Source organism: Euleptes europaea, chromosome 1, assembly GCF_029931775.1.
Source record: "Euleptes europaea isolate rEulEur1 chromosome 1, rEulEur1.hap1, whole genome shotgun sequence".
NCBI classification, from domain to species: Eukaryota; Metazoa; Chordata; class Lepidosauria; order Squamata; family Sphaerodactylidae; genus Euleptes; species Euleptes europaea.
This window is the reverse complement of record NC_079312.1, coordinates 157,674,366-157,699,265: the sequence shown is the minus strand read 5'-3', so window position 1 is coordinate 157,699,265 and position 24,900 is coordinate 157,674,366. Positions and strand designations below refer to the sequence as shown.

The 24,900-nt window shown below is 43.2% G+C and overlaps 1 protein-coding gene across 1 annotated transcript in view; it reads right to left on the bottom strand.

The window, feature by feature from the left end:
* ITGA7 (integrin subunit alpha 7) overlaps positions 1-24,900 on the bottom strand; it is a 76,051-nt gene that overhangs the window by 33,805 nt on the left and 17,346 nt on the right. The window contains exons 2-3 of the mRNA XM_056856805.1: positions 2,386-2,513; positions 838-917 (exon numbers count right to left, since the gene is read on the bottom strand). Coding sequence (XP_056712783.1) covers positions 838-917; positions 2,386-2,513 — 208 coding nt within the window. The remainder of the gene's footprint in view (positions 1-837; positions 918-2,385; positions 2,514-24,900) is intronic.

Here is a 24,900-nt window from a genome sequence, read left to right as displayed (position 1 = left end):
TTGCTGGCTGGACCCACACTTTCCTGTTGGGAATCTCTGCACCAGCAGTCTCCAAACTCAAATCAAGTCCCGCCCCTTTAAATGCTACTTTGTAATTGGGTTACTTCGCAGTGCTTACTGTGAGAGAAAATCCCCCCCAAACCTAATTGCCACATAAAAAACATTTTAAGAACAAAAAAAAACAAAAAACAAAAAAACAGAGCAATCTGAAAGCGGGGGGAGAAATCCAAGCCTCAGTTTTAAAAAGTCTTTCTTTTTCTCAGAAAGAGCCCTGAAGAAGCAATGAAGCATTTGAATCCCCGTCTCTCTACACGTTGCTTTGTGATTGGCTGTATGAGAAAGCATGCTTCTGTGTCCAGTGCTTTGCCTTCTGCAAGGAGATTTCAACAGGGCTGAGCTCAGGGGAGAGGGAAGAGTCAGGTTAACAGAGGAACGGGAAGACCCGGACATTGCGAGGGCTGGCAGTGAGGGCATTTCTAATGGATGGAAAACTCATGCAGAACTCCAAGGGACAACCGAGTCAGATAGGGGGCAAATGTGAGTCCAAGTACCCCTGCATAAATGAACACATAGAGGACAGGATAGGTTGGACCTTCAAGGACCTCAGGGTTGTGTACATGAATATCTCCCCCACCCCTTTATCCTCATAACAGCGGGGATTAGGCTCCTAGGCCTATGATCGGCCAAGCGAGCTTTATGGAGAGGTGGAGATTTTTGAACCCAGTTTCACCCAGTCCTCGTTCAACCCTCCAACCACTACACCACACAGGTTCTCACAATCCAGCCCCAAACAGGTTAACAGAGTGACCACCCACCCATCCAGCCTTGGCCACTGACCACGATCTTGCCGCCAGGACCCTGGCTCTTGACGCTCACTCCCAGCCACTGGTTCTCCTTGCTTTCCTTCTTCAGGTCAACTAGAGGGGGATACAGGAGACAGAGAAACTGTGTTAATCTCAGTGTAGGGAGGGGATTCTATCCCACCCCTCTGGAGTGCTGGACGTGCTCCTTTCTTACATGTGGCAGTGCAGACGATATATCCACAAATCCAGCGCCTCCAGAAAGGATGAATGTGTACCATATAAGGTAGGTACCTGAATTTTCCCCAGTGGGATAAATAGCAGGGGGTGGGGAGGTTAGAGAAGGAAAACTGTGGAGAAGAGGGTTAAACACATACTTGCCCAAAGATGCTTCCCTTATTCAATTCCTCACGCACAGCATTTGCTTTGAATGGGGGGGTGGGGAGCGACACCAACAACACATGAGATACAGTCATGTTTTCATCTAGTGTGACCCTAAGGGATGGACTGCACTGGAAACAGCCATGTAGCAATGCAATCCTTAGCCAGGAGGGAGCGCTAGGCCAGGTAATGCTGCCTCTGTGCCAAGATACAGAGCACAGTCCCCCAAATAGTACAGGAGGCTGCAGGCACATGGAGATTCCCCCCCCCCCCAGTATCTGGGAGCACTGAGAGGACATCATGACCAATCAGGGCACAACTCATCTGGCTCTCAAATCTTTCCCCTTTGAGCCAGATCAAAAAGAGACTTCCTTTGATCATTCACTAAGCAGAAACGGCAGGGTGGCTAAAGGTGGACACTCCCCCTATAGTTGCTACAGGGAAGGGGTGGATCTAAGCTCTGCCTTCAAAATGGCAAAGCTAACTTCTGCATTCTCCCCCTTTTCAGCCCTTTAAAGGGCTTTCTTTCCCAGTTGGGCCATGTTGTAGCACTGCATCATGCCTTTGCACAGAAAGGGAAAGTAAAGGGAAATTTCTGGGCCACATTGGGGGGGCCCACCAAAATCACTATCATGGTGCAATTTTGCACCCACGCAGCTGCAACAAAGAGGGAGAAGCAGGAAAGGAGGGTTGGCAGTAGTAGCAAGTATACCAGAAATGAGCAGGAGTGGGTGGCTTTTCTGCCCTGTTTGCTGCTGCCATGTGAGAGGCAAAATTTTTTGCTCCTGTGTGTGGAAACAGCCACAGATCAGAAATGAATAGACTCAAATAAGAATCAATCTACAGTGACTTCCATTTGATTAATGCTAAATTTCATAAACGGGAGCAGCTAGGGATCAAACCTGTCTGGAAAGCATGCCCTTTCATCCCAGACTTAGGTAACAGGGTAAGGTCACAAATGCTCAGGAACATTAAAAAAAAAATTCTTATTTCATAGGTTATAAGGCAGAGCACTGCCATGGATGGTGGACAGCTTCCAGCTTTCTGTTATGGTAAACCTAATCCCCAGTTAAACCATACCCAATTAATACCCAACCCAGATTCGAAAATGATTTCAGTTAAACCCCGATCCAGACCAGTCATGGAAATGATGCTGTTCGAGAGGTTCGTTTTTCACCTAGACGCAGCCACACAGCTCCCCTACCTCCCTCGTCGATGGCCACACGCTTGCAGTCATTGATCTCATGGGTCAGGGGGCAGGCGAACAACCCGCCAGTCCTGTTGGCCTTTTGACCTGGCAAAGCAGCTGCCTGTGGCGCTCCCACCAAGAGCCTGCAAGAGACAGAGCAGAGTGTTAGTGGGACTGAGTGAGAGCTGAGGGAGTGCGTGAGGTCACATTAGAAGGAGGCTCTTCTGGCTGAACTTCCTGCAACTGGGCAGTTGTAGGATGTTGGAAGCAAGGACAGGCTAAAGGCTAGAGACTCCATGGGCTATCCACGTACTAAACCATATTACAACAATAATAAATCAACAGCAGAATGAGCAGCAGACTAGATCAACCAAAAGAAGAAGAAGCGAAAACACTTACAACTCAAATCTAATTTATCTATTTATGTATTCACTCATCACTCTTATATCCTGCTCTCCCAAGCAATGCTGGGCTCAGAAACTTAAAACTCAAATCTTAAAACAGCAACAATAAGAATTCCTTGTTATATTTAAGAAACTGAACAGTTATAAAAAAAGCAAAGCCAATCAAACCATCAAGTAAAAGTCAGGCATGCAAACAATTATCTTATAGGGAGAGGGGAAGGGGGACTAGCCCCTTCAAGGTAGATGATAATTTTATCCAGAAAATCCTGGAGTTGCAGTATCACTGCTTTCTTGAGCAGCTTGCCCAAGAAGGATGGAAATTATTTCAATTCTGGGCAGAAATTCCACTGGGTGGAAATTATTTTAATCATGAGGAATCCAAAGATGGTTTTTTTTTTCCAGCCAAGGCTGAGAAAGAGGCTCCTTGAGACTGCCGGAAAGGGCCTTTACATAAGGAGATGTTTATTAGCTGCTGCCACTCACCAAAGATTCTCCATGTTGCTTTCATTGCTGCTGCAAATGCAGAGGCATTCACAGTGGCAATGAATGGAGCAACCACACGGCAGTTTCCCCTGCACTTTCCTTGCCTCAGCTGCCTGTGGCCACCATTCCCCTACCCACAGCATCAGACTGCTGTAGCCTTATAGCATTATAACGATCTATCTACTAGCTCATCTGAATTCTCAGCTTTAATTTTTTTAAGTAAGTCTCTAGCCCCCTGTGCCAATGTGGAAGGGTCCTGCAAAATGCATGCCCTCCCATCCACATGGCATACAAACACACTTTGAGCTTTTTCCAAAAAAGATTGTACCAAACTAGGTTTGGGAAAGATTGCAGGAAACACAGAATGTAGACTGTTAGGGGGTTTCTTGGCCAGGAAAGGGTGGCCTAGAAATCAAAATAAATCAAATCAAAATAAATGAAATATCTTGCATATGCTCCAAAAGCCTGCTCTGGTCTGGATACCAAACTGAAGCAAAACCTTCATGAGGAAGCGGCCTTTATTTGTTCCAGCCTTTCATGCAACCTGCCCATGGTTCAAGACACAAGGGGTAAAGGTTGAGAATACAAGTGGTGCCACATGCCCCTCCAGGGATTCTGTCCACATAGAAACAGGACCAGTTGAAGCCTCAGGAAGGTGTATAGCAAGTCCATTCAATGTGGAATCCAAGTTGGAGCAAACAAGAACTATTTTATCTGTAAAACTGTCACAGGAAGCTGCTGAGGGCTCCAAATCCTGGCGGATGCAAATGCAACACAGTGAAAATTTAAGATTTAAGAAACAAGTTCCTAATCCTTAAAAATAGGATTGGGAAGAGAAATCCCTGCGAAGTTCACGTTGGTCATCTGTGATGAAATCTAAGAACCAGAACAGTGGCTGAAGGAAGAGTTGCCAACCTCCAGGTACTGGCAAGAAGAAAACAGTGCGGGCAATTATATCAAAAACATGTATTCATGAAAAGTGCAAAACATCAAACAACAACAACAGTGCTTATACAAAAGAATGATCACAAAATTACAATTATGTACAAAGCTATTCACAATGTGAAAAGCAATATTTAGATAAAGCCCAGTGGCTATCTTCCAACGTAACAAGGTCCAAAATCAAGTTTCAAGAATCAGCGTCTGCTGGAACACCTCTTGCTGCTCCAAAAAAGGTGACAGAGGGAACACTATCCCGGATATTCGTAGCGCTTTCACCAATTATTTGGCTTCATCAGCCTCAGCAATAAGGTTTAAGCCCACTGGTGTGTATTCCTTATGGGAGATTATTCAGGTTGAATTTAACAGATCTTCAATTTATTCCATTTTTATTTGTCTTTTTCTATTTTCTTGTTAGCTCCCAACAAAATGGGAGCTAACAAGAAAATAGAAAAAGACAAAATAAAAATGGAATAAGTTGAATAAGTTGAAGAACTGTTGAATTCAACCTGAATAATCTCCCATAAGGAATACATACCAGTGGGCTATCCGGGATAGCATTCCCTCTGTCACCTTTTTTGGAGCAGCAAGAGGTGTTCCAGCAGACGCTGATTCTTGAAACTTGATTTTGGACCTTGTTACGTTGGAAGATAGCCATTGGGCTTTATCTAAATATTGCTTTTCACATTGTGAATAGCTTTGTACATAACTATAATTTTGTGATCATTCTTTTGTATAAGCACTGTTGTTGTTGTTTGATGTTTTGCACTTTTCATGAATACATGTTTTTGATATAATTGCCCGCACTGTTTTCTTCTTGCCAGTACTATTTAACAGTGTTAATTGAGTTGTTCTTTGGTTGTAACCTCCAGGTACTAGCTGGAGATCTCCCGCTATTACAACTGATCTCCAGCTGATAGAGATCAGTTCACCTGGAGAAAAAAGCCACTTTGGCAATTGGACTCTATGGCATTGAAGTCCCTCCCCAGACCCCGCTCTCCTCAGGCGCCGCCCCAAAAACCTCCAGCTAGTGGCGAAAAGGGGCCTGGCAACCCTAGCTGAAGAGGATTTTCAGGAATCAAGTCACAGAACTTTAACCCTCTGGATAGCTATTTATAATCTTGCCAAGGGGCTGTCATTCCAAATGAATGAAAGGTTCTGTGTTTGTTTGTTTTTTGTTAATATAGGGGGTGTGGGATAGTTCTCTCTCTAAACATTCATACCACACAGGCTAGTCCTGAAAAGTCAGTATGCTGTAGTAACTAGTGTTGGAATAGGACACCCAAGACCCAGGTTCAAAGCCCTGCCACGAAACTCACTGGGTGACCTGGGCCAGTTACTTTTTCTCAGCCTAACTCACCTCACAGGGTGCTGTGAGGAGAAAATGAGGGTGGGGTCCATGTACTGAGCTGCTTGGAGGCAGGGTGGGATAAAAAATTGTAATGAATAGAAGACGTATTTCTTAATGTTGCCTATATGTAAGGGCTTGGATGCCTACTTATTTCCCTCAGCAGTGGATTGGACCACCTCAGATCCATATACATGTGTAAACATTAGGGGGACCATCTTCTCTCCCAAAAGGAAAGGTAGCCCATGTCCCCGGCACTGAAAGAAGCACTCCTACTCTTTTCCAAGTTGGATCCCTGGGGCTAATACGATTTATTCATTTTTAATCTTTATTTTAGGGAAGTATGTGAAAAGGGAGGAGGGCTAATAGATAACAGGGCCAAAAAGGGAGAAAAAACACCATACTTACTAAAAATTTTCTACAAGAAAAACTGAATCCCATGACATATCTGTCATTCACATTACTACTTAATGAGAACACAAAGGAGACCTGATTTCTGCTGCCTGCCCGCCTCCCCACCCTCCTGCTGAGCCTCAGTGACCTTGAATTAATGTGAGAGAATGTCAACGAATGTTTCCCCGTCCACACAAATCATGTTAATGCACTCAATGAAGGTATCAATGAGTTAAAGAGAAAATGAAAATCAGATTCCAGCACAGGCAGATGTCTTTTTTTGGGGTGGTGGGTGGTGGGAGCTTCCAAACTCTCCTTTAGCCTGCCAAGACAGAAGTCACATGTGCCCGTTGAACAGGAATCTGACTCCCACCACAAAGTTTGCAACCATCAGCTGCTCCTGGTTCTTCAACATAGCTGTCATCCCCCTCCCCCCGCACTCTTCCAGCTCCTGGAATTCCTAATCAGGAACACAACATTACGAGGACTAGCCCTCGATGGCCCTTTCACACCCACCTTAATGATCAGGACAGCTTCCCCTTCTTAATCTCACAGGGGCTAGAACTAGACTCAAACTTAATGCCCCTTCCGATTCTTCTCTATGCTCATCCAGATTTCTTAATAAGAGATAGCTATTCCTTCTCCAACCTGTCATAACCACCCTAATCAGGGCACAAGTGATGGATGAGTGGATTCTCTTCTCCACTTTCAATATTCACTTATGGAGAAAGTAGGAATTCTAGTCCCTGTTAGCAAGTGGTGGATATATGCTGCGAGTGATAGCTCTTAATTAATCTGGTGTACAATGATGTGATCTTGCATACATGTGTGCACAGTCACGAAAAATATGAAGAATTTCATGCATTCATCTACTGCAATCAGGTCACATGTGCATTGTGATACATACTTTATTCTAAACTGCTTTGATTCTCTGTAGGGAAAATAGGGTAATATTTTCTTAGCACTTAACTTAGCACGTTTCTTAAGAGGAATCCCAGCTTTCTTGCAGCCCTACATTACAGTGCACTTTTGGATAATGAAAATCCAGTCCCTGTTGAAGAGCTGGCAGCATGCAACATTCCTAGAGTGACTGGGGTATGTGTTTGTCCCATGGTGGTGGTGAAAAGGGCCATCAAGTCTCAGCTGATTCATTGAAGCCCCGTAGGGTTTTCAAGGCAAGAGACGTTCAGAGGTGGTTTGCCATAGCCTGCCTCTGCATCATGACCCTAGTGTTCCTTGGAGGTCTCCCATCCCGTTACTAGCCAGTGCCGACACTGCTTAGCTTCTGAGATTTGACGAGCTTGGGCTAGCCAGGGCAATCTCATACATACACCATATACCCCAATCAATTTGGTTACTGTGGTTAGAGAACTAGGACTGGAGACCTGGGTTCAAATAATTGAGTCTCAGTAAAAAAGGCGGGCTATAAATAAAGTCAATCAATCAATCAATCAATCAATCATTTTTTTAAAATAGATGCAAATGTTTGCGTGTGTTGTTTAATGAGGACTTCAGGAACTAAGCCCTAAGAAACATTGGGGTATTCTTCACGGAGATTTGCTGCTGTTTCGATGCTGATTTGCGTCGGAGGCAAATTTTGGTTATTCACTGCAGATCCATGTTTTCCCCCACTGAGCAAAATAAGCCGGGTTAAAAGAGAGGCAATCCAAACCACTTTTGAGACGATCTTTCCTGTGGACGGGTGTTTTGTTGCACGGATGCCCATGAAAAAATGTTTGCTTCGCTCCCCGGAACGTCTCCTTTCTCCTCCCCCAAGAATGGTGATTGGCTGGGGGAGTTGCCACTCTAACAGCATCGCACTGGCAGGAGGGAGACCCAAAGCAGACTGGCTGCCCCTCTTCAGAAGGGTGATGGGGGTTTTGGCTTGGATTTGCCACTCTCAGGATACCCCCCCAACACACACACACATAGGATCGCACCAGCTGGAGGGAGACCCAGAGCAGACTGGCTGCCTCTCTTCAGAAGGGTGATGGGAGTTTTGGCTTGGATTTGCCGCTCTCAGGATACCCCCCCAACACACACACACATAGGATCGCACCGGCTGGAGGGAGACCCAGAGCAGACTGGCTGCCCCTCTTCAGAAGGGTGATGGGGGTTTTGGCTTGGATTTGCCGCTCTCAGGATACCCCCCCCAACACACACACACATAGGATCGCACCAGCTGGAGGGAGACCAAGAGCAGACTGGCTGTCTCTCTTCAGAAGGGTGATGGGAGTTTTGGCTTGAATTTGCTGCTCTTAGGATGCCCCCCCCCAAACACACACACACAGGATCATGGGAAGAGTGGGCGGGATTAGGCGGATTTGGAGCGGTGAGTCATGAGCGGCAGCAGATGTAAGCAGCGCAGAGAAGTGCGCTGTTTCTCCCATGAAAAATTGAAAATGCCTCGGGATGGGGGGAGAATCTGCGCTGCCATGAAAAAGCTATTTAAATCGGTTTATTGTTTGCTCCGATTCGAAACCGAAGCAAAATCCACCGTGAAAAATACCCCATAGACTCCAAAGATGGTGGATTTACTGATTTAGAATAGAAGGGAGAAAAAGTCTCATGTGTTCCTTTATCTGATATCCCTGCGAGCCACAATCTTTCAAGGAAAATCACCGCATCTCATTCCCACAACCCACCAACTTTACCAGACCCATCTGGAAGATGAAGTGTGGAGACCATTCCTAACCCTACCTAAAATAGAAATTGAAACTGGCAGTATTCAGTGTATATGATCTATCCAAAGCCTGCTATGGCCCACAGTAAATAACACTGTTTCAAAGGCCCCAAGTTTTTTGTCACTCCTTATGAATGTTAAAGCCCTTGGGGAATGATGCATGTAGAGGCCTCTGCTCTCTCTCCCAGATTCTACATCTTTGTGGAGACCAGATGCTCTCCCCACTACATGGTCATGACTTCTGGACGGAGCTTTTTCCATGAAGATTTCCAAAGGGGTGGTTGCATCAGTCCATACTTTCTAGAAATGAATTTTCATCCTCAAGAGAACCAAGCAGAGTGTCAGATTCCAGCTTCTGTGCTTGCCAGAAAAGGGTCTCTGCAGATTAGGATGGCTTTGAAGAAGGAAGTTGAACACTGGAATACTTTAAAATGGTAAAGAAAGATGGGTGATCACAAGAACTGGTATCTAGTTCCTACTCTCTCGTTGATCAAGACAGCTGCCTGTGCAACATAGGCAATGAGGTAATTTGGCATGATGAACAGCTGCAATTTGCTCTCAGTGCAATAGAGAAACCAGATCCTAGTAGGTTTCCTGGTTACTCAGCTAAAGGCAACACTGGAGAAAAGGCGAGTCTGAACCCCCCAGCCTACATATGACTGACCTCTCTATGCTTGTTGTCTCCGGAGCCAAAAGAGTGTTTTTGCGTTCATCAGAATGGTGCAGCTCTTCAGTGGAAGGGAGGAAACAGATTTTATACTAAGATTGGATGGAGCAAAGAAAGAGAGCCAGAAACCATTAGCCTACTGATATTCCATGCAAAAATCAACCTTGTATCTTGCATAGAATCTGGATTGCAGAGAATTTCAGCTTTAAAAATAGTTCCTAGCCTTAGAGAAGATATATTAAAAATGCAATAGGTGCTCCAGTGTCTAGGAGGTCTACGCATAGTACAGTTACCTGCCTCCAGGTCATGTTCCCCTACCAAGCCACTTTTATTGTCTTTACTCATATTGCTCCTGGTATTATCCAGTTCAGAACATATTTCTTACAGGTCAATCTGCCTTTTGTCTAAGAAGATATATGGCTCCCTATTCCCCATAACAACCCCGGTGAGGTAGACTGAGAAATGGTGACTAGCTCAACATCATCCAGAGCAAACAGTGTTTGATTTAGGATTTAAGGTGCCACCCCTTCTGGATGGAGTTGTACTCCCTTTGAAGGATCAGGTCCATAGTGTGGCGTGCTCGCGGATCTAGGCCTACTGCCAGGATTGCCTTTTACCAGCAACTGGTAAGCCAGCTGAGGCCTTTCCTGAGCAGAAAAGATCTGGTCACTGTGGTGTATGCTCTGGTTACATCTAGATTAGATTACTGCAATGCGCTCTACGTGGGGCTGCCTTTGAAAAGTGTTCAGAAATTTCAATTGGTGCAGAACTCTGTTCCTGGATCATAGGGGCCATCTCACTCCAGTATTGGCCCATCTATCTAATCTGTTTCTGGGCACAATTCAGGGCCCTGGTGTTGACCTTTAAAGCCCTATTTGGTTTGGAACCAACATATCTGAAAGACCGCCTACTCCCTTATGAACCTGCCCGATCACTATGGTCATCTTCTGAGGCTCTGCTTAACATGCCCGCACCTTCTAGGCAGCAACCCAGGAGAGGGCCCTCTCAGTCATGGCACCAAAACTCTGGAACTCTCCCCACCCGCCAGGGAGACTTGTCTGACCCCTTCTGTTGCCACCTTCTGCCAGGAAGTGAAGACTTTTTTTGTTTGTTTTATTTGGCGTTTCCTCAGTGATCCTTGCTCAGTGCTTCAGTTGTTGCTGTTATGTTTTTGTATGTATTTAAGCTCTGGTTTTACCTGTTTTAATGATGTGCTTCTTGATGGTTTAAATGGTTTTTATGACATGATTTTATCATGTATGTTTTAATTTGTCAGCTGCCTTGTTGTTTGCTTTGAGAGCAGAATGGGAGTGTATACATTTTGTAAAATACACAAACATGGATGAAAGGGGATCTGAATTCAGGTTTCCCTGGTTCACATTGGTGCTTAAACAAACATTGATATTTTGCATATTCAGTTTACGTTTTTTGTATGCAAAATTCAGGCAGAATTGGAACATATGGATTTGATGTGATGCATCTGCAGTCCTCTAGAATATTCATTTACATATCTTAATAGTATATACCCACACAGAAATCTGCACAGACCCAGGAGCTTTGCAGAGGTCACAGAAGAAATCCATTGTGCTATACAAATTACACATGCAGAAATGCATTCCCTTGCACAATTCTGCACAGAACTGAACAGTACTAAATCTGTTCTCTGTGGAATGAGAAAAACCCACACAGTTGCCCAGCAGAACTAGCAAGATTTGCCATCTACAATAGGAGCACAGTGGAGAAAATGCCAGTTTGTGACACACACGCACAAAGTTTGTAAAGGTTAACTTAGCAGCTTCTTGGCAAAATAATAAGCAATAATTAGAATGGAATGGTACAGATTACAGCTCACTGATTGTTACCTTTAAAAAAAAACTGCTCTCTGATCCCTCAGTATAGATGTTATTTCTGAATTAAATAGCCCAGGAGTGCTGAGTGCCTCAGCTCTTTCTCTGTGTGTACTCAATGCAATGTTAATTGAAAATGCTGGGTCGGATTTCCATGCTTGACCTTACTGGACAAGGCCTTCTGGCTCTGAGAGCAGAGTCCAGAGCACATCAGAAGAAGGGTGAGGGTCAGAGCCCAGCAATTGCAGGAAGCACACAACACAAAAGCTATTTTCATTTTCTATTTTCATCTGGTACGAGCATCTTTAAAAAGGAAAGGACTGGAAGGGGGAACTAACTTTGTCTCTTGTTTTTATGGCAACTGATCTGTCTGACAACTCTAGTTGGGATCTAGAGGAAGCCACTGGATACCAGCATCAGTGTTGCATCTAATCTCTGGGCAAAACACAAAAGCAGACTGCAACAGGACTTTACAGGTTTCTTTCTTTCTTTCTTTCTTTCTTTCTTTCTTTCTTTCTTTCTTTCTTTCTTTCTTTCTTTCTTTCTTTCTTTCTTTCTTTCTTTCTTTCTTTCTTTCTTTCTTTCTTTCTTTCTTTCTTTCTTTCTTGTAACATTCAGCCTGAAGAAGAGCTCTGGAGAACTCATGACAGTATTGTCTAAACAGCCAGGAAGCAGCTCTCCAGGGTCTTAGGTGGAGGTCTTTCACATCACTTACTACCTGATCCCTTTAACTGGAGATGCTGAGGATTGAACCTGGGACCTTCTGCATACCAACCAGATGCTTTTGACATTGAACCACAGCCCCTCCTTAACTCAAAAGCTTGTGCACAGTTATGTGTCATTTGGTTTTGTCAGCTGAAACCAGCTCAACTCCACACTGTAATTTTTCCCTAGAGTGGGGCAAGGGAAGCAGAAATAAGGTGTCCATTTCCCCCCCTCTGATAGACTAATAAAACTAGGTGGGGGGAATTTTTTAAGTGAAAGGTTTAAGTCCCTTCTTCCCCCATGCCATGACCCCACTCTGACAGCTCATTCCTGAGCTTTCAGTGTGCAGGGATGGTGTGGCAGAGGCGCCGCCGCGGCGCCTCCAAACAGCTCCCCACCCACCAGAACCTTTTTGTGGCTTTTTTCTTTTTAAATGGGACTTTTCGCTCCATTGAGAAAAGCGATGCTGCGTGCCAGGCTGAAAGGGCACCTCCTTCAGGCAGCTCCATCCCCCGGCATGCCCCGAGAACACACACACCCCCGGAACACGATGCGACACCGGCGGAAGGCCCTGGCGGTATCCTGGGGTGGAGCTGCTGCAGCAGTGCTGGGAGACTGGCGTCTAGGCCTTCTTGCCAGCGTTGGGGCTGCTTACAGTGGTGTAAGTAGCCCGGATGCCAGCATGGGGGGCCCCAACACTGCCACAGCCCCTGTCATCCTCAGAAGTCAGGAATGTGCTGTGAATGTGCCCCAATGTTATTTGACGTTTAAAATGCTGCAAAGACCCACTCATGGATTTCTCAGGCCATTTATGCATGGCTGTTTCCTTCACCATCACCCCTCCAATGACTTTGGGTCTTTGTTTTGATCCACGCACCCCTTCAGGAATGGGTTGCCCATCAGTAAGCCAAAGAGCAAAACAAACTTCTCTGTCTCACTTCTGACAAGCTGGCTTCCAAATTCCCCTCACTGCTATGACCCATGTGGGAGGACTACCATCTTATAGGAAGAAAAGTCTAATTTTTATGTATACATTAATAACCTGCATCAGGCAGCTTTTTAAATAAAGATGATTCTCTTTAACGTTCCAAATCAGACAAAAACCTACCTTAACATGTAGATTAGCTCTCAATTGAAAACTAGAAAATTGAAAATAGCCAGATGGGACCTACAAATTTCCTACAGAGTCTTATCTTGTCAGAAAGAAACACAAAAACAAATGGAATGAACGAAGATTGAGAGAGTGGTGGCAGAGCAACTCCAGATCTCTTGGATGATACATCTGCCCTTGACCTTTTTCAGTCTGGCTTCAGGCCTCGCTACAGTGCAGAAATGGCACTAATGATCCTGGTGGACTATATTTGTTTACCAATGGATGACAGCTGTGCATCACTGCTGTTACTCTGAGATCTGTTGGGACCTTCTGATGCTGTCAACCATTTAAGTTTTAAGTATGAATCAGTTATTAAGGAAGGAACCTTAGAATTGAAAGCATATGGGCAGCCTAAACTCCCGGACTGGACCTGGCAACCCGATATGTAGACACACGACTACTGTTCCAGCCGCGTGCCCGCTCCCAAACAGTACGGGACGGCCGCTGCGCGCTCCATTGAAACTGACACGGCCGCTCCTGCGAGCTCCGTGCAGCCAGCAACTAGGAAACAGAAGCAAGGGCCACCTCCAGTGAACCTGAGAGACTCCATGTTCCTGTGCAATCACTGTTCCAGCAGCAGCCATTTCGTGAAAAGCAGACAGTCACGTAGTCGGTGCCAGCACCCCCCTTTCCCATTGCAACATCAGCAGCTTAATGGGCAATCAGCAGCGATCCTGATAGCAGCGATGAGTCGTTCCTCCAGTTATGCAACAGCGATCCCAGGACGTTTGCAGAGAACGCACCCATTGTTCCAGAACGTTAATCACTTCAGCAGAGATCTCCCAGTTCCTCCCGGGTTGCAAAAGCCATTGGAATCAGAATAGATTTCCAAATTCTCACTACCCCACCCCGGTAGCCACAGATTAATCCTTTTGTCAGCTTTTGTCACCTGGGAACCTAGGAGGGGTAAACCCCCTCTCCCTGCCCCCAGAAAAACAGTATATCTGGGGTGCCCCCAGCCCATTATGGTACCTTAGGTCTTTCCTGGCACCTTTGCTGTTACTCTGTTGGTTTGGGTTTTGCGCAGCCTGACCACGCTCCCTCCCGCCTTGCTGGCCAAGTCTACGGGAACCCCTTGCCCCCGCCTTTGCTATTAATTTCTTCTGTCTTAGTCTACGTGAACTTGGACAACACCGCTTCAAGAAGGTAAATATCACCTATCAACGATCCCTGCCACGTTGGCATCTGTGCTTGTACTCCTCTCTTTGAATTTCTTAGATTTCTCTGTATGTGTGTATGCAACACTGATTTGATTGAAAACTACATAAACTCTTTGAATTTGGAATCCATTGCTTCTGTCTTTATTTAAAGGTCACGGTTACCGGCTCTGGTATACAAAGGTTGCGATACCGCTATAAAAATAAATATTGTAATTTGCCATCTTGCTTGCTAATTCCCCAAGTTAAAGGGCAATTTGGCTAACAGAATGGTTTATATCTCTTTTTTATTGAGGGTTATGGTTGGTGATTCTGAATCAGCAGCACAGGTCTTTTCTTGTAGTGCTCCATCAGACTCTATACTATCTCCAATCCCCCAGCATGCCTGTGAGATCATTGGGAGATGGTCTGTAGTTTTGGAGTAGGGCATCATCAATATGTTGATGACACCCAGGCTCTACGTTTCTCTATAAACACCACCAGAGGTCGCCATCTTTGTCCTCAACCAGTGCCTGTCAGTTGTGATAAATTGGGGCCAAACTACATGTTCCAGTTTTTAACAAATTGGGTCCAGGTTCCCAGAATACTCCATGTGGAACAGCAAAAATGGAGAAATAATTGCTGCCCCAGTGCTGATTCTGCATGGGAAAACAGCTTGAGGAGGAAGATAGGAGCCACACACACCCTGGGTGGCATTCCAAGCCCATTTGGGCTCTCTGTTTTTTAAAAGCCATTCCCCACAGCTGCTGTGTGGCTGCAAGAAACCTGAGATGGGTCTAGGGAATTCAGACCCAACTCATCATAAACCCAAATGTGTAGTTTGGCCCTTGGCTAAGGATAAGCAAGTGGAAGTTGGTGCTGGTCGGTAAGATTAAGTTGTTGGAGGGCATTACTTTCCCCATTTTGATAGGGTAAAACTGTCTGAGAGGGAAGGTGGCATGGTATAGTACAATCTCGTCGGATCTCAGAAGCTAAGCAGGGTCAGTACTTGGAAGGAAGACCACCAAGGAAGACTCTGCAGAGGAAGGCAATGGCAAACCACCTCTGCTTGCATTGAAAGGCCCTTGCTGGGATTGCCATATGTCAGCTATGACTTGACTACACTTTAAGCACACAATTGTCTGACTCTGGTGACAGTCTGAGAGCCCTGCTGGATCCTGCTGTTCTGATGGAAAAACAGGTTAACACCATGGCAAAAATGGATTGACACCATAGATTTTTACCATCTCTGTTTAATGAGGAAACTGCCCATTGACTTGTAATAGGCCTTCCTCAGTGGTCATAAATACAGAAAGTTATTAAAAAAAACACATCTGGAAATAAAACTTATAAGATATTTTTATCTAATATTTTATATGGCTTGATGTAACCTCTTAACCTAAATCGTGGGTCTTGTCACATGGACAGTTGATCACACAATCTGATACAGATGAATCTAATTTATTAGAAGAACCTTATTGGCAATAGCCACAAGAAAAAAAGAAAACAGGAATCAATAAATAACAGAAAAATTAAAAAGTCTAGGGCAAGACCATAAGACTACCGTAAATAAAAAAAATGAAGGAATTAAAACAATTAAAGAGCCAGTTGGATTTGTTGGAAGTGGAAGAAACACAGGGGGGGGGGAATTCTTAAAACAAATACATTTCGAATGGGCAAACAAACCTGGAAGACATCTAGCATATTGCCTAAGAAACGAAAATGAAAAAAGAATAATACTTGGGTCAAGAAAGAAAATCAGGTTGTTTATGCGGAACTAGAAATACATGAGCAAATAAGTTTTTTTATGAATCTTTACAAAAAAGACTCTATAGATTCTGAAGGAATGGAGAAACATTTAACAGAAGTACCAATCAAAAGATTTACATCTGAGCACAGAAAAATCTTAAACCAAATAATAACAATGCAAGAAATCAACTTTACTATAAAAAAAACTTAAGAAAGAAAAAGCACCTGGACCAGGTGGTCTGATGGCAACTTATTACAAGTGTTTTGAAGAAATATTAGCTGTTCCTCTACAAAAACGAATGAATGAAATTCAAGAGAAAAAGATAATACCACCCACCTGGCAAGACGCTAATATAACTTTAATATATAAAGAAGGGAATGATCCATTGTTACCACAATCATATAGACCAATTTCTTTATTAAATGTGGATTACAAAAAGACTAAGAAAATGCATTCCTGATATTATTCATAAAGATCAAATGGGATTTTTTCCAAAAAGATATATGAAAGACAATATTAGATATTTATTGAATGCAATGGAATATTCTGACAGGGCATTCCTGACTTCTGAGGACAAAAGTCTGGAGGCCAGGAAAGCGTTGGGGCCCTCCACGCTGGCGTCCAGGCTACTTACGCTGGGGAAGAGGCCTGGACACTGTGTTCTGGGGCATCCCGGCATCCCGGGAGGCATTCCCGGGGCACTCTGAGGGAGGAGCTGCTGGTAGGCAGCTTCCTGTCCCCTTTCGGCCCCGGATGCAAGCGCCAAGAATGGCATTGCGGCGCCTGCTTTTTAGCAGGTGCAGCCTCGCTATTCTCTGGGGTGAAAAGCCCCATTTAAAATTTAAAAAGTTGCAAAAAGGCTTTTTAAATGTTTTAAATGTTTTCAGCATGCAGGAAACTGCTTAGGAGGTGCCGCAACAGTGCCTCCTCCCCACCGTCCCCGCACGCCGCCAGCTCAGGAATGGGCAGTGAGAGAAAAAGAGAAAAAAATGCATTTATGTTTTTAGATGTAGAGAAAGGTTTTGATAAGGTATCTTAGCTTTTAAAATTAAAGTTTTGCAAAATATGGAACGTGGAACAGAATTTTTGAACTGGATGCAAAGCATTTATACAGAGCAACTTGCCAGAATTTTAATAAATTGATCTCTAACTCAAAAAAACTGAAATAGCAAAAGGTACAAGGTGCCCAATATCACCAATTTTATTTATTTTAGCAATGGAAATATTAGTTGTAAAAATCAGACAAGATACTAGGATTTCTGGAATAAAAAAGAATATAAAATGAAAAGTTATACAGATGATGTTGTAATATCGGTAACACAACCTAATATTTCTTTAAAATAGATGATGGAACAAATAAATAGATATGGAATATATTCAGGATACAAATTGAACAAAAAGAAGACAACGATAATGCTATTAACAGCAACCAAAGAGGAGGAAGTAGAGATAGGAAAAGTAACAGATTGTGTTGTTACAAAAAAAACCAATAAAATATCTTGGTGTAAATGTAACAGGACAAAATGTTTAAAGATAACTATCAAAAAGTTTGGACAAGCATCAATGAAAATATACAAAGACGGCAGAAGTTAAGAATTTCGTGGTTGGAAAAAATCTCTACAGTCAAAATGAGTATATTTCCAAGATTGATTTTTCTATTCCAAGTGTTGTCAATTTTTATAGAGAAAAATATTTTTTTAAATGGCAAAGAACAATAAATAATTTCATATGGAGTGAGAAGAGGCCAAGAGTAAGTTTTAAGGCATTACAAGCTGAGAAGAAAAGAGGAGGGTTAGCTGTTCCAATTATCGTATTATATCAACAAGTGAAAGCATTTGTTGGACAACAAGTGAAAGCACTGGACAACAGATTGGATTATTGATCCAAAATGGAGAAATATGGAACTGGAAATCACTGATATTAATGAAGGAATACATAATTTTTTGTGGATTAAGAATTCATTAAAAACAATTCAAAAGCAAGATGGAAGACATATCTTAAGAGGTGGACTGCTTTGGATATGGTTCCGGTGTAGAAGGAGGATAAGTCCTCCAATTTTGCCACTGACACCGCCAGTTTATAATTATTGCAATAATAGTACGCAAAGGGAAACGGACTATATAACTTTTAAGAATATGGTGGATAAGCAAGGTAAAATAAAAACCTGGCAAACAATTAAAGATGAAGGAAAGGATATTCAGTGGCTATTATATCATCAAATGCCTTCAGTAATGAAAGAACAGATAACAAAAGTAGGTGGATCTTTAAGAGAGAAAACAACTTATGACTGTCTAATTACTGGAAATAAGACATTTATTAAGGAAAATTGATAAACTGCTATTACAATATGAAACTGAAACATAGAAGGAAAAGACTGTATGATAAAATGGATGAAATAGTTCAGAGGAAGTATAAATATGAGTCAGTGGGAGACTTTATGGACTAAAGAAATTAAGTTCATGGAATGCCAAACTTTAAGAGAGAATTGGTACCAAATGTTTTTAGACAGCACATAACGCCTAAACACATAGCAAAGGTTAATAAAGGCTTTAATGGGAAATGCTGGAAATGTCAGAATACAGACGCAACAGTCTATCATATGTGGTGGACTTGTAAGAAGGCAAGAAAATATTGGATAATGATATGTGATGAAATGCAAAGAATACTGAAAATCAAATTTGCGTTAGATCCAAAAAGCATGTTATTAAATATCTTACCAAACAATATGCCAAAATATATAATGAATTATTTAGATGCATGGTGACAGCGGCAAGGGTGGCATATGCAGTAAAGTGGAAAGCAGAGGAACATCCAGAATTAACTGAATGGATAAACAAATTAACAGAATAAGCAACTATGGCAAAACGAACATCTTTAATACATAGCACATCAATTTCTGAATTTTATGAAAAATGGAATGTGTTTTTTAACTTTATAGTTAAAAATTCAGAGCAGAAATAGAATTCTACATAACAAATGCTTATCAGATGCAAAAATATAATTAGAATATGGAGAAGTGTAAGTTAAAGAAAAAATAATAATTGAAACATAATTTCCAAGTAAGCTCCTGTATAATGTAACAATCATCTTGGTTATGTTTATATGTGTATTTTCATATGTTTGTAAGTGTTGGGTTGAAAAATAAAATTTTCAAAAAACTAAAAAATAATAAAGTTTTGTCTCTTGCAAGCTTTACAGCACGTATATGCAAGAGTGAGTAAGGTTAGGATACTGCAGAATCCTGAACCACAGCTTTGGGCATATAAGGAAATGCTATCTGCACCTCTGCACTGGCATGTCAAGGGATGTGATATCCCAAAAGCCAAAAACACAACCCATGAAATCTTTTAATATGCAGCTGATACTTCAGGCGCTGATCTGGAACTAATGACAAACTAGTTGGGGGCTGCCTTTGTCATGAAAGAGGAATGATGTCTGATGAGCACAGCTGTGGCAATGCCAGGAATTGGCGTCTACGATAAATAATCCGGCTCTGAGTAATTAATCTCCAAGACAAGATGAGCCATCAAGAGAGACAGAGAGCATCACAGAAGAGATGCCAGGGTCAATCTAACAGCACCCCATTCCCCCCGCCCCTTCCTTCCACCAATTTCAGGCTGCAGAATCCTAACAAAACAAATCTTCTGATCTCAGTGATGACTGAGCAACTGAAAATCAGCACAGTCATCGAATAGTCTTAATGGGCTGCCAGAAGCCAGAACCTAATTCTGGTCTCAGAGGCTGCTTTGGCCATCTGGCACATTTGATATCGCACACAGAAAAAAATAAAAAAGCTTCTACATAAAGAAATAGAGACACACTGGAACCAAGCTGTAATCAAGTGTCTACTGCCATAGGATCAGGCAAGGAGCACCCTAGAACAATTATAGAAGCTGGCTGGAAGAGGAAAAGGGGCACTATGCCTACCAGTAGCAGCACTGATGTTGCAAGGAAACACATCTGAAAGGCAGATTCCCCCACCCCCATTGCTCTTTGACCATAGTTCTATGGGCTTTTAACGAGAAGACGCTTTCATGAGTTCTAACAACTGAACAGGCTGTGGAGTGGTTTGGTACGCCTGATCTCATCAGATCTTGGATGCTAAGCAGGGACAGTACTTGGATGGGAGACCACCAAGGAAGACTCTGCAGAGCAAACTACCTCTTCTCCTTGCTTGTCTTGAAAGCCCCTTGCTGGGGTCACAAGTTGGTTATCACATGACAGCACTTACGTAGGTAACAGCTGAACATCTGTTGGGTTTTCTGACCCTAAGAGAAAGGCTCTCCCTTTCAAATATAGATCAAACCACCATTCTATGGGTTTAAGTCAGTACAATTTGCTTTTACTGGTGGATATGCAAGTCTTATGAGGTTTACAGATTATGATACAATCCTGATAAATCTTTGAAAAGTGGATAAACCTGCCTGTGTCATGTCATAATCTGAGAAACCATTCACCCCACATTTCACTAAGGTCATTTATGCATGGGTACTTTCACTCACGCTCGCCCCCAGTCTGTCTCGGTTGCTCCTTGGAGTTATGCATGAGTTTTCCATCCATTAGACATTACCTCGCTGCCAGCCCTCACAAATCCCGGGACTTTCCGTTCCTCTGTTAACCCTATTCTTCCCTCTCCCCTGAGCTTAGCCTGGGTGAAATCCCCATGCATAAGACAAAGCGCAGGACATGCAAGCTTGGTTTCTCTCACAGCCAATGACAAAACAGCGTGTAAAGAGGCAAGGATTCAAATGCTCCCTGCTTCCTCAGAGCTCTTCCTGAGCAGAAGAAAGGCTTTTTAAAACCAAGGGTTTCCAGTGATCAACGGACCTCAGGTAAAACTCCCATGCATAAATGACCTAAATCTACTAAAACAGTAAGATTGGAGTCAACTTCCAACCAGAAAAAGTGTGTAAATCTGCCAATACACCAATGCACACGGTTGCTCTCTGATGTTCCTTGACATGATGCCGTCTAATGTTATATGCGAACACAAAACTAGCTACAGTCTTTATTAAAACATTGATGCTTGTTTGACACAACATGAGAACTTTGCCGCAGGATTCCCTGTGGCTTTCCAAGGGATCTTAACAAACTGTTATGCTCTCATCCATAATAATAAAACTGCTGTCTAGATTCTATCTGCAATGCTGAGATTAGACAGGAGCTCCCATTACATCTCTCTGCCATAGATCTGTCTAAGGGAAAGAGGGTAATTCAGAGGCAGGAAAGACATAAGGGGAGGGGCAACGAGAAAGAGCTGGTAAAAATAAACAGGAATTCACTCAAAATAACTCAGCGTCCAGCAGCATGTCCAAAAAAGGAGGGCCCCCGATACATTCATGCAACTGTCTCTGTGCTGCCCCTGGGGCATCAGTGCAAGGCTTCATGAGAGACATTGGCAGCCGGGATATAAGCTTCTCAGGGGAAGCTGTATCCAAGATGTCCACTGGAGGGTTGCCAACTCTGGGTTGGGAAATTTGGGGTGAAGCATGGAGAGGGTGGAGTTTGGTGTGGGGAGGGATGTCAGTGAGGTATAATGCCACAGAGTCTACCTTACAAAGCAGCCATTTTCTCCAGGGGAACTGATCTCTGTTTTCTGGAGACCAATTGTAATTCTGGGAGATCTCCGGGCCCCATGTGGAGGTTGGCTATCCTAGTCTTCTGGCTCCAACTGCTTTTCTGTAATGTGGCGTGATTGCATCTAGTCCTCCAAAAACTCTCTGGCCTAGTAAAAAGGGAAGGGAGAAGTTCCTTTATCACCAGCACCACCTGCTGTGGAATGGCAGCTTCCCTTCAACCTCCTCCACACCAATGCCATCCAAGCAGGTCTGGCCTTATCACTAGGTAAGGTGAACAAATCCCACCACAAATAATAGATTTGGGATTACCATAAGAGCAGAAAGACCCCTGTGGCGCAGAGTGATAAGCTGCGGTACTGCAGTCCACGACCTGAGTTTGATTCCAACGGAAGTTGGTTTCAGATAGCCGGCTCAAGGTTTACTCAGCCTTCCATCCTTCCTAGCTCGTTAAAATAAGGACCCAGCTTGCTGGGGTAAAGGGAAAGATGACTGGGGAAGGCACTGGCAAACCACCCCATAAACAAAGTCTGCCTAGAAAATGTCGGGGTGTGACATCACCCCATGGGTCAGAAATGACCTGGTGCTTGCACAGGGGACTTTTACCTTTTTTATTAGAGCAGCAGATTGTCAATTAATACAGTTTTATTATACTATTTCTAAAGGCCCCCAAACAACTTGGTTGGTCTGCTTCAGGGTTCCCTTGGCAGGGCACCCAACAAAGGAGCCTCATTATGTCTGGCCTTGACCTTTCCTGAATCCTGCTAAAGCGCTGACTTGATTAGGCTAAAAAAAGTACCCTCCTCAACTGCCACGACTGAGTGAATGGGACACATTACAGAAGTCCCTGACACAAATACCCGTCTAGGACAATACGCCAAAAGGACAATAAAAAATAACCAAAGTTATGACAGGAATTTGGAGTGCTTGTTCACTCTGTCCTGGCTAGATCAGGCATTAGCTTCTTGTTGAACATATGAGTGTAGAGTAGATGACAGAGTCCTCCTTTTGGAAAGGAAGGATTAACCCTGGCTCCATCCAGTCAGGGAGGCAACTGAACAGGGAGATTCACAATTAGGCCCTTCTAATGTCTTTCACTCTTCCCTTTCATCCACTGAGGCATTAAGTTCTTTGGATATGGAGTCTCCTTCATTAATAAGACTTTAAAAAATAAAAACCATCCTAGGGAAGCTGAGAATTTGATTACAAGAATAGCTTTTCCCTCTAGCCATTTTCCCATTCATAGCACACACTTTTTTTTTAACCTGCAGAAAAAGTGGGAGGAAGAAATAAATTGTAGCACTTAGACAGTCACAGGATTTACTCCCCAATCACCTCAACAATAGGGCAAAAACGCGACTTCCGGTGGTGCCGCTGGGGTGAGTGCCACGTTTCCCCAGGCTGTCCTGGGGGAAATCCAAGTTTGCGTTAATTCTGGGATGCTATATGCATCCCAACCCGATCCTTGCAAGTGGGTCGGATAGCAGGAACTCCCTGCAGCCCGCAAAAGCAGTTTGACCTCCCAAATACTCTGAGGGAGCTTCTTTAAGTCCCTCGGAGTTTTGGACGCCGGTCCTGCGAGGGCACCAAGGGAAGAAATCGCCAAAACGCAACTTCGGCATAAGGCTCTACCCTCCACCACCTTATAACCACCATAAGGACTACTTTAAGATAAGAACCTCACCTCTAGACGCTCAAGTGAGTACGCAAGAACCCTTCGTCTTTTACTGATGTTATTGAATAACCGGGGGGTAGATGAAGACATTCCCAGCATCCTTGTCCCTCCCTTAATCGAACTGGATAAGTTTGACTTATAAAATCCATCAGGATTAGAGGCAGGAGCCTTATCAAGTTGATCAGCTTAAACTAAAACAAAGAGCTAGAAAGACGCCTATAAGATGGACTAAAATCTCCACCAATTAGAAGTACTTTTGAGGGAAGGGGAGGGTGAACTTCTTTCTTCCGGCGGAAGAAGAAGAAAAAAAAAAAAGGGGTCCTCCAGCCACGTTTGCAGCAAGGAACTCCTTAATCCGGAAGACCCTCTATACCACCCTCTCTATCATCTGGCTTACAACAACAGGAAGCAACTCGTAGGACCGGATACACGTCGCACTCGAGCAACATAGAAATAGTTCCCGAAGGGAACAACCATCGAGAAGAGGCGGTAGAAGGTCCACGGTGAAATCAACTTCCGGAATACTTCCTGATTGATCCGACCTAGAGCGGCCGGCAAAACTCGCTGGTATTTCAAAACTTTAAAAAGCTATTTTAAAGTGAAATAGGGGTCTTTTCAAAGCGAAAAAATTATTAAGCTGATCATTGAAACATTCTCTATCAACAACTAATCAGAGGACATGTATTTTACCAGCCTTACTTCAATGTAAATGTCTGCATCCCGACCCCATTCTGGCTCATTACATAGCCCTGCCTATACAAAACTCAAAGAAGCGACACAAACCTTAACCATGGAAAAGAAATTGCAAGACATGTTAGCCAAGCAGAGGCAACAACTAAACAGTTTGAACAGATGTCTACACAAATGACACAGCTGACTGCTATGATGACAAATCTTGGCCAAGCATCTCAAGCTATTAACCAAAAGCTAGATGTGGTTACAGAAGACCTTAAAGTTGTAAAGACCCAAATGAATACTATGAAGACGGATATGCAAGCAATGGATTCATCAGTTAAGAAAGTGATGGAAGAACACAAGGATACAAAGAAAAAATTAGCAAGCCAAGAGAAGCAGATTGAAACAATACAAACTAATCAGACAGCTGTTAAAGATCAGATAGCAATGATGGAGATGAGAGTTAGAGAAACCAACCTTCGTATGCGCAATTTTCCAGATATGATGGGAGACAACAAAGAAACTGTAGTCCCAAATCTGGCCTATGTATTTCAAATAGAAGAACAAGAACTGACCCAAGCCATCAACAGAGTTTACAGAATACCATTACCTGCTAGAATGAAAAGATCTAAACCAAGAGATCTCATGATTGTTTTCTATGACACTAGGATCAAGGATAAGATCATGAAGATCCACTATGACAGTCCGGTTTCAGCAGGAGATACTCCTCTAATATTATTAAAGGACATACCAAGACATTTACTCTCACAGAGGAATAATTACAAAGAATTTGTGTCTGTTTTGAAAGCTAATGGTATCAAATATCGTTGGATTATGCCACAAGGCTTGGCTTTTACCTACAAAGAAATGAAAATGACAATCTTATCTCCATCGGATGTGGGAAAATTTCTGAGGAAATACAAGGCAGAACTTAAAGGACTAACCCTGGAACAAAAGGAAGAGGAAGAAGAAGAAGAAGAAGAACCACAGGGAGCAGAAGGAGGCACTGAATATTTTGCTTCAATAATTACTACATCATGGCAAAAGTAATTTCTTGGGATGTGAATGGTTTGAATGAAAAAAACAAACGGGCTAG